Source organism: Astatotilapia calliptera, chromosome 18 (assembly GCF_964374335.1).
Source record: "Astatotilapia calliptera chromosome 18, fAstCal68.1, whole genome shotgun sequence".
In the NCBI taxonomy this organism is placed as follows: domain Eukaryota; kingdom Metazoa; phylum Chordata; class Actinopteri; order Cichliformes; family Cichlidae; genus Astatotilapia; species Astatotilapia calliptera.
The window spans coordinates 27,165,570-27,175,761 of NC_137439.1; the positions used below are offsets into that span (position 1 = coordinate 27,165,570).

The 10,192-nt window shown below is 40.7% G+C and overlaps 1 protein-coding gene across 1 annotated transcript; it reads left to right on the top strand.

Annotated features, from left to right (window-relative positions):
* Positions 1–3,337: 3,337 nt before the first annotated feature.
* Positions 3,338–9,632, top strand: LOC113010825 (transferrin receptor protein 1-like). Its single transcript, XM_080293078.1, has 17 exons — positions 3,338–3,396; positions 3,892–4,119; positions 4,226–4,412; positions 4,511–4,736; positions 4,816–4,938; positions 5,369–5,464; positions 5,792–5,931; positions 6,030–6,181; positions 6,270–6,389; positions 6,531–6,616; positions 6,952–7,015; positions 7,468–7,535; positions 7,637–7,701; positions 7,815–7,908; positions 8,022–8,243; positions 8,502–8,660; positions 8,943–9,632. Exons 2-17 carry the CDS (start codon positions 3,918–3,920, stop codon positions 9,183–9,185), a joined length of 2,247 nt encoding a protein of 748 aa, XP_080149204.1. The 5' UTR covers positions 3,338–3,396; positions 3,892–3,917; the 3' UTR covers positions 9,186–9,632.
* The last annotated feature ends 560 nt before the right edge of the window (positions 9,633–10,192 follow it).

Genomic DNA, 10,192 nt, shown 5'->3' on the forward strand with positions numbered 1-10,192 from the left:
TTGGAGTCTTAGTTTCATTATTCATTCTCAATAACATGGACACTTTGTCTTGTTTGTTAGGCTACTAATAAAATTTGGCACTGTATTGTACATTAGCTTATTGCTTTAGTTCTTAAAACAAAACTACCAGTGACCTTTTTCATTATTCGGTGCCTTGCTTAATGGTGCTGGTGATCATGGTTCTCGTGGTCATCTGGCGTCCTCTTCAGTCTCTAACTCCTCCAATGAGGGTTTCTCTTGTCTTATCAGAGGTGGGTAGTAACCAATTACATTTACTTTTTTCCAAAAAGTAACTTTTTGAGTAGTTTTACTTGAGTAATATTATTATGAAGTATCACTACTCTTGAGAAATAATTCTGGCCATTCTACTCAGTGTGAATAACTTCAGTAAAGGAATAATAAACATGTTTTAACCAAAAATGCATGAGACACAGACACAAACCTACAGTTTATGTTGAAATGACACTTCTTGTTTGTACATAAGGTTTGTTGTTTTAATGTTATTCTATCTGCTGAGCCTGTTGTGCCATTTGGAGAGGCAAAGCAACACCATATATGTCAGGGTTTCTGGGTCTTTGACCCAGTATTCTTAGTTCATGTTCACTGTTTATATTCTGTCTGCTTCACCTCCTGTTTTATTGTGTTAGCCTTGGTCCATGTGCATTATGTTCCGTCCTCTTCCCGTTTATCATTAGGTCATTATGTTCAGCTGTGTACTCACCAGGTTCTAATCTCTCATCACTCAGCCTGTGTATTTATGTCCCTCAGTTCAACCAGTCCAATGTCGTGTCATTGATGTTATTGTGATGTTGTTCTCGCCGCTGTTAGGTTGTCCTCTGTTCAGTTCCGTCAGGTCAGCCGGTCAGTTGTCAGTCAGTCTTTCATTCATCCATTCAGTCAGTCGTCCAGCCGGCCAGCCGTTTCCTACTTCTGTTCTGTTTGTTCACTCCGTTGACAATAAAACACCAATCTTCACCTACCTGTGAGTCCAGCGTTTGGGTCCTCCTTCTTTCGTCCACGACCTCATCCTGACAATATATTTATATTACCTTCTGTAAATATTCGTTTAATAATGATTTGGAAAAGTGTTTCTTCTTAGATTTATTGTTTTGTAATCATGTTATTTATATACTGATTAGGAGATTATCAACGAGTGTTTGGTGGCCTCAAATGTCCTGAGAAAAAATAAGCATTTGAGAATGTACCCAGTACCATTGAAGACGGTTAGAGCTGAAGAAAACTTTGTTTTTTCTTTTCACTATTCTGAAAACAAAAAGTCAGAATTCTCACACTAATCTCACAATTCTGACATTTCTTGGCATTTCTGAGGTTTTTCAGAATTCACTGAGAAAAAAAGTGAGTGGCCCTAATCCTTGACCTTTCCAGGGTGTAACCTGCCTCTCACCCCATGACAGCGGCGATAGGCTCCAGCCCCCTGCGACCCTGAATTGGATAAGTAGAAGAAAATGGTCCGTCTTTTAAAATGCATGTACAGCCATTACAAGCATACAGACTAATTTCACTTTAGGTCAAGTTTACACCATTACAGTGTTACCCAGTCAGTATCACATCACTTTGTTGTTGAATTTCAAATTAAAAGTCTGCTGAAATGTCATAAGTGCAGTTTTTTCTTCACATTCAGAATGCCATTATAAGGAAGCCTCGTGTTCCCACGGACTCATTTCACTTTAGATCAACAGCACACACTCTCACCGTCTTACTCATTCAATATTAGGTCAATCTGGTTTTTAATTTTACTTTACAGTTTTTACCGAATGCCTAAACACTAACTGTGAATCCTGTAGCACAATTTCTAAAACTAGTCAGACGTATAGCAAAACCACTCACTGAGTTTGCAAAACTAAAAGCACAAAAACTGCTTTGCACTCAGTTTGCAATTTTGTAACACACACTTTGCAAAACTGTAGGCACAATTCACTGCACAACACTCAATTTCCAAATTTCCAACACACTCCTAGCAAAAGTATACACATGTATGGCTATCATTAACACTAATTTGCCAACTGTCTGGCACACTTTCACATGTGAAAACTTTCTTAGATAATTCGTTCACTTTGCAATCAGCCTAAGCACTTTAATACAGGTAAGCTGTGTGTGCGGAGTACAATGGTGGGAGCAGAAAGAGTGAGAAGTAGAGGAGGCCGAGGAAGAGGACGTGGAGGTGAAGAAGTAGGATGAAGAGGACGACAAGGACAAGGAGGAGCAAGAGGAAGACGAGGAGGGGGCAGAGGAAGCATGTTCACTGCAGACCACGTAACCCATATAGTCATTATGGCGATTGCAAATAATCCTATACTTGGAAATAAACACTTGTGTTTGTTTTGATGTGTTTGACTAAACACCAGTACTTGAAGTTTGGATCCCTCTATGCTTATGGATCTATGACAGAAGTATGAGCTCAAACTGACATAGCCTACCTTGTGCACAGGGAAAGCAAACGCCAGATGTGTTTTGTATTCATACCATCGGTGTGCAGTTGGCGCATTGTGTGCTTAGTAGATGATGGCTTGTGTGTACTGTTTGATACGGAAACACCATTTTTACAAAGGTGTGAAGAGTTAATCTAGCTGTGTTTGCTTTTGCAAGAGAACTACAATGTTTTGATTATTGGGTGACAGGTTGTTTTATTTGTGTGTAGAGTTTTGCTAAATTAGCCAATAGTTACATAACATGTGCTTAAGCAATCAGAAAAAACTGTAAGTGAAAAGTATACACCTTCACAGTGTTACTCAATTAATATCAAATTATTTCAAAAATAATAGCAGTTTGAAATCTGACCTTTTTTTTTTACCTGAAATTCTGAATGCCATTATATGGAAATTTAATCCCCCCACAGCAGTTATCTGATTTATATTTCTTACTTTGTTACGCTCTCGCTAGATCCTTATTCTACATGGAAACGACACCAGCATTCTTCCCTCTATGGTTCACCTTTTGCAGTCATACCGCAAATCATTGTGAGCAGGGAGACAATGTCAGGGTTTCAGTGAAGTTCACTGAGACAAAGTCTACAAATGAGCAAAAACACTTTACTGGTAGTTCTGTTGTTTGCTGGGTAATTTCCCCTGAATGTGTATTTTAGCCCGTCTTGTTTAGATTCCTGGCCAATTCTAGTTACACGCAGTGTCTGATAACTATTAATCTACAGTTAAACTTGACTAAGGAGATTAAAAACCTGAAAGACAAGTTTCATTTCGGTAAAAACTGAAATGGAGCTTTTTGCAATTCTGGAGAACAGAAAGAGTAAAAAGGTCCTTCCCTGCCCACCACCTCCTCTTTTAATATACAACAAATCAGGAAGCAGATCCCCACTTTCTTTTTGCCACCAAAGACGGTGACCATCCACCTTTTTTAGGCTCTCAGGAATCTCAAATAGTAAGTTCAGTTTATTAACTCTTGAGGAGACTGTTTGACAAATTGTTGATATGATGCTGTTTTATATCAAATTGAATTGAATAATCTTTCTGGTTTATTTTAACTATTCAAGCAAATATTTTTTTGGATGGTTTTCTCATACATCATTATCTGTGATGTGTTTTGAGCACACAGGAAATATATGCAGGTTAAGAGACAAGTTACCTCAAGAAAAAGACTGGGAAGGTGAAAGTAGGGCTAGAAAGAGTAGATGATTGTGAAAGTGAAAGGAGACAGCTTTCCTGTGTTCATAGTTTTTGAGAGCCTGTCATCTGATTTTAACACAGCAAAAATGCATTTAAATGATGAGTTATTTGTTAGAGGCATGTTTATGAAGAAGGAAAATTACTTTTTTGACAGCGTGGGAAATCAAAAGCTGGTCTAATGACTTATGATGTCGTTTGGAAAATACAGAAGTGATATATTCTGATTACCATGATTTTTTGTTTTTGTCAGTTTAACAGTAAACCACACTTCTACACATGATTCGACCTACCCAGAATATGGAAGATGACACCAGGCATGTGGAGATTATAGAGTCATCTGGCATAAATGAGCCGTTTGAGGTTGGAGATCACCTCAATCACAAGTCAAGCCGCAAACAATACGTCCCTCAAAAATGTAGATGTACACCCAAAGTCCTCTGCTTCATAGCAGCTGCTATCATCCTCGTCTTCATCTTCGGTAAGAAAGCAAGTTAAAAGAGGAAGCTGTGGTTTTGTAGTCAGTTGAGTCACTTAATTCAGTTGATCTGTTCCCATCCCTTATCTGGAATCACTGCCACTTTCAGGCTATTTGATTGGCTACCTGGTCCATCGGAATAAGGATTTGGCTCCCACCTGTGCACCCTCTGCTCTCCGTTATGAAGACGTTTCTGTCGCCCATGAGACCGGTGCTGCTCCCCTCATGGACTGGGATGATGTGAAAAAGCTTCTTGCTGAAAAACTGACTACATCCAGTATGGACGCTGTCCTTGGGTGAATAGAAGCTCCATGCACTGCAGCACTGCACACATTTTGTTATGTGTGTTGTATTTTTAACAATAAGTAACCCGTTTTTGTTTTCCCTGTCACAGTCAGCTGACCAGTAGCAACCACCGGGCTGGTTCTCCTGGTGATGAAGATCTGGGGAACAAGGTGATAACAAAGTTTAAGGAGTACGGCATGAAGACCTGGACTGATGAGCACTTTGTCAAGGTTCAGGACCCCCCAGCATCTGGATACAACAGAATAGTTTTCAAGAACGGATCAGAGGAACGTCCAATGGGTTTCCTGTCCTACAGCGCCAGTGGAACAGCAAGGGTAATCAGAAGGCTAAATTATGAGTAGGACAAATGTACAGTGACACTTGCAGTGACATTTCTGTTTCTGATGGCTCCAGGGTGCAGTGCTGTATGCCCATTATGGACAGGAAGATGACCTGAGGCAGTTAAAGGACATGAACATCGACATGAATAACAGGGTGATGCTGGTCAGAGCTGGAAGGATCAGCTTTGCTGAGAAGGTGGGTGGTTTCAAAATAAGGTGGAACATCATTTGAACAGGACTTTATTCCCTGTGGTACTTGTCAATATTTGTAGATGTCCTCTGTTCTTAACCTTCAGTAGAATTCCATTAGAATTTTCGTGTGTGTGTTTCTGTACAGGCGAGACCTTCCGAACTATATGACCTTTTAAGATCTGCAGATTTATATTTTCATACTTTTCTCATAATCTTTCTCCTCCTTTCCTTCATCTGCCTCCTCCATCACTGCATTCTCCTTTGTCATCTCCATCTCATCCTCTTTCTCCCCAACTGAATCAGAATCATACTTTATTCATCGCAGAAGAAATTATGTTTTTACCATGAAACTTCGTTTTATATTATGTGATTCATTCGAATAATTTTACTGTTGGTGAACTTAGCTTCCCATTCCCTTGTTTCTCTGCTTATAGGTAGCCAATGCAGCCAAAGTGAACGCCTCTGCTGTGCTGATCTACCCAGACCCTGCTGATTACTCGATCGGCGAGAGCACTCCACTCTTTGGACATGTGAGTGAAGACAGTTTTTACTCCTCAGGTGTAAATCACCTGGGAAAATACTCAGATGAGTACACTGAAGGAAAGGTGAAGACTGTTGTTTAAATATGAAATGAGAGGACAGATGTTTGACATGTCGACAATACACATGTTGTGAAGTGCATTTAAACCTAGCACTGTTCATAAGAGGAAGTAGTTGTGCTTCCTCTACCAGTGCAATAATCTAAATGATAACCACAATAATAATGGGGTTCATGTGTTTAGTTTGATTAAAGCTACCTTTGAAAAGATGTCATGATCCACTCAAAGATCATCTTTTCATCTGTCTGATTCCCACAGGTCCACATGGGCTCTGGGGATCCCTACACCCCAGGCTTCCCCTCCTTCAACCACACCCAGTTTCCACCTGTGCAGTCTTCAGGCCTGCCAAATATTTTGGCTCAGACTATCACAATGGGCATGGGAATGAACATTCTGAGGTAAGACTCACAAACATCATACTGGTATCAGAAAGATGGTTGAAGCTTGTAATAAACAGGGCATCAATAAAGGGTTGATGTTTGTCTGCATCCCACAGGCAGCTCGGGGGTAGACCTCAGCCAAATGGTTGGGGGAGCATCAATAGACTCGGAGATGAGAGCGATGTTATTACTGTGGAAGTCAACAATGTCCTTACTGAGAAAAGGATAAATAATGTCTTTGGGGTCATCAAAGGCTTTGTGGATGCAGGTACAGCAAAGATGAATAATGAGAGAGATCCTGTGATCAGGAAATATGGAAACGATGCGAGTGATGAATGTCCTGTGACCGTCTGCAGATCGATACGTGGTCATTGGGGCCCAGAGGGATGCGTGGGGCCCGGGCTTTGGAGCATCAACCGTGGGCACCAGCGTCCTCGTAGAGCTGGCGCGTTCCATCTCTGACATGGTGGAGAACGGTGAGCACCTGTCGGCAGCTGATGTTTGGTTTTTAATTTCCAAATAAAATGATCCTGGACGTACACTTCACGTCAGATACTGAGCAGCTAAAGAACATGCTGGCTTCATGAGTTTGATTAATTGTGTTTCCACTTTGATAGATGGATTCAAACCGAGGAGGAGTATTGTGTTTGCGAGCTGGAGTGCGGGAGAGTATGGGAGTGTTGGCGCCACCGAGTGGTTGGAGGTAAGAAGTGCATGGCAAAGGTTCAGATTAGCTGCATTTTTCTTTTACTCAACAAAAATAAATCTTCTCATTGTACTTTTTTTGCGATTTCCTTCATCTTTGGTGCTAAAAGAGACCCCCCCCCAAAATGCATGAGATATCAATGGAAAGCCCAGGATGTTTTCTACTTCGTACATCAGGATTTCTTTTTAGGATAGCTCAAATAAGTCAAAAGATGTAGACCAAAAACAAATGCCCATTAAAGAAGACGTAAATGAATAGACTTATTCTGAGGAGGATAATTATTAGTGATTGTGCTCAGTCTCATTCATATATTGGATATTTCTTTGTTCCAGGGTTATCTGTCCTCTCTGAGCATGAAAGCATTCACCTACATCAACCTGGACGGCATTGTGACAGGTATTGGTTGCCATGGATGCAGACTTCTTGTACTCATGAAGCTGGAATGTGCAGAAAATAGGTTTAAATATTAAAGAAATTTCTTCCAGTCAGAGAATGGTGCATATAATTAAATTTTTGCTTGATGCATAAAGTTAAAAGATTAAAACTAATAAAACAAGTTTTAAAAAGAGACTTTTCCATTTGATTACATTTTGTATGATGAATTATGCAGAAAAAGTAGAATTGGGCTGAAAGATCTATTGCTTTATCACCTATTCAGGTTGTAAATCGTGTTTTTAAAAAGTAACTAAGTAATTAATTACTTTTGAAAATAAGTAATCAGTAAAGTAACGGGATTATTTTTTTGGGGAAGTAATCAGTAATTAGTTACTGATTACTTTTTTCAAGTAACTTGACCAACACTGCTTATGTTTGAGGATAACTAAATATTAGTGGTCTTGTTATTCTAGGTCAGAATGGGTTTAAAGTAGCAGCCAGCCCGTTGCTGCACAGCCTGGTCCAAAACGCTCTGAAAGAGGTAACTCCACAGCTGATCTCTTCTGCAGAAATAATTCTGTTGGTCAGTTTTATTTGTAAAATAAAACAAGAGTTTAATCAAAGTATTTGTTTTCTTCTTAGGTGAACTATGACAAGGACAAGTCTCTTCTTTCTCAGTTTGGAAAGAACAACTGGGAGTCTGCTATGTGAGTCCGTCTAATTAAAGATAACAAAGTATAGCCAGTGATGATTATCACAGCCTTCTTGTTTGAAAGTAGGCTGTCATTCTCACTCTTCTTTTTTGCGTTTGATTTTGAAGTCTGGAGCCTCTGAGGATGGACAGTGCTGCGTATCCTTTCCTCGCCTTCTCCGGCATTCCCTCAGTCGCTTTCAGATTCCACTCTGGAAGTTCAGTAAGTGAATTCTTCTGTACTACAAGTTCTTAAATAGTTTCTGAACTCTTTTAACTAATGCCAACTTTGTAGATCTGAGAGTAATTCTTAAAACATCCTGTGTGCCTCCTCAGGACTACCCGCACTTTGGCACAAACCTGGACACCCGAGAAAACCTGAACTCTGTCACAGCCAGCCAGGTTCCTCAGCTGGCTGTGAGAGCGGGCCAATTTGCAGGTCACATAGCACTGAGGCTGGTCCATGACCACCTGCTGCAGATGGACCTGAAGAAGTACAACCAGCTCATACGCAGCCACGTGGTTCAGATTAATGGGAAGGTCAAGGCTGTTCAGAGGGTGAGTGCTCACCAGTGTCCTTGTAAATGAAGATAGTATTTACCTTGTTGAGAGCAGGGCTGCAGAAATCAGGAGCAACTTGACTGTTGTCGTGTTTTTCATCACTCAACTTAAAAATGATCAGTTTTGAATCAGTTTGTTTTGCCTGGTTACTCCTCTCATCATAGAAGACAAAGCTGTGGTCAGGTGTTGAATGTCCAGCTTACTAACTTGAGTTTGTGGGAGAAAAGTCATCCCTGCATGTTTGTGTGCTTGCAGATGCAGCCCCAGCTGTTGCCCAAAGCTCTGACAGTGCGGTGGTTGATCATGGCCTCTGGCTCCTACAGCCGTGCCTCTAGCGCGCTGGCAGCCGACATCCAGAACAGCGACCTGGAGGACATCGAGATGTGCCGCGTGATCAATGACCGCATCATGACGGTAAGGGGGAAAAAACTCAGTCTATCAAGTTTAGTTGATTTCACAAGCTGCCACCTCTGCTTTTGATTAGCTGAAATTACAACTTTAGTGATGGTTTAGCTACCTTTGGATCGTATATTAAATGGGATGCATCACATTTTAATCACAGTCAAGTGTAATAGTTGATGTAGGTAGTGTTCAGTGTCTGCTTTCTGCTTTTCAAAGGACGGGACTGTCCAATAAATTTGTTGATAACGTTGGTTTTTATCCAGCTCTTTCATGATGTCCGTCTTCTTGCTATAGGTGGAAAGGAACTTCCTGTCACCCTACGTTTCTCCGATAGACAGCCCCTTCCGTCACATCCTGCTGGGCTCCGGTCCCCACACCCTCAAAGCTCTGACCAACCACCTCGACTCTTTGACGACTGCCGACCCCGACGCAGACGCCGAGCTGTTCCGCAACCAGTTTGCCCAGGCGACCTGGACCATTCAGACCTGTGCCAACTCCCTAGCAGGGGACATCTGGTCTCTGGATAATGAAATCTAGAAAAGTCCTTTTCCCTCCCTTGTTCATGGTTTGGCCCTCTTATTACAACAGGCAGTGCTGTTGTGATTAATCACCACGTTTTCAGTGGATATCTACTAAGTCATCATATTGTTTTCACAATGTTCATTTGTTAAAAGCGCCGTATGATGACAATAAGTCAATGACTTTCTATAGTTTACCATGAGGAAAACTGTTTTTTTTTGTTCTACTATTGCTGCTGCGGTGTTCAAACCTGAGCTTTATTTTTTTTTATCACTAGCTAAAATATCTCATACTGTGATAGATACAGAAATTTACGATTGATTTTTACAGAAGCACCAGTGTATAAAGATTTGCAATAATCAGCGGCATTAAAAATAAAAACAACAACAACAACAACAAAACAACGCAAAGCCCTGATTATATGCATGAATTTAATAAAGTGATCTGAATCAAATACGAAACACATTTCCTGGCATTGGAGCTAATCTGTGCAGACCTGTCAAAGCAGGGGAGAAGGTCCTCAACCATGTGGCACTGAAACAGAACCCACGTGTTTATTTATTGAGTTATTTATTTATCAGTGGCAGGGGTCACTATAAATAGTTTTTAATCACCTTTCATATAAAAGTATAATTATCAGGAGCAGTAATTTCCAAAATGTTAATAACAGTAGGTAGTTTTTTTAATATTATGGTGATACTGTTTCCCATAATGTGTACATTCAGTACAAAACTTTGTTTTCGCACACGCGCAATGCGCCTGTTCAACTGAAGAAATTATTTGATTGGTTGAGTAATGTCACGTGGGATGGCTTATAACGTACGCGTTTAACCCGTTTGCTTCCTGTGTACGTCGAGTACCGTAAACACAAAAGAAAAAGCTGCGCACATTAAAAATAACCTTACCGTAAGTTCGTGGAAAGCTGCGCAGAGTAAAATATAAACGATCTGGTTCCACACAGAACGTCATCTGGGTCCAGATCCGGACCGCGATCCGCCCATTGCCTACTCAAGGGTTAGAATAAA

What these genes read in the sequence shown, in the direction of transcription:
- LOC113010825 (XM_080293078.1), top strand. Translation starts at nt 3,918, where the DNA reads ATGATTCGACCTACCCAGAATATGGAAGATGACACCAGGCATGTGGAG. An exon ending in GCACTCCACTCTTTGGACAT is followed by an intron (nt 5,465 to 5,791) that starts GTGAGTGAAGAC and finishes TGATTCCCACAG; the next exon opens with GTCCACATGGGCTCTGGGGA. An exon ending in TCCAAAACGCTCTGAAAGAG is followed by an intron (nt 7,536 to 7,636) that starts GTAACTCCACAG and finishes TTTTCTTCTTAG; the next exon opens with GTGAACTATGACAAGGACAA.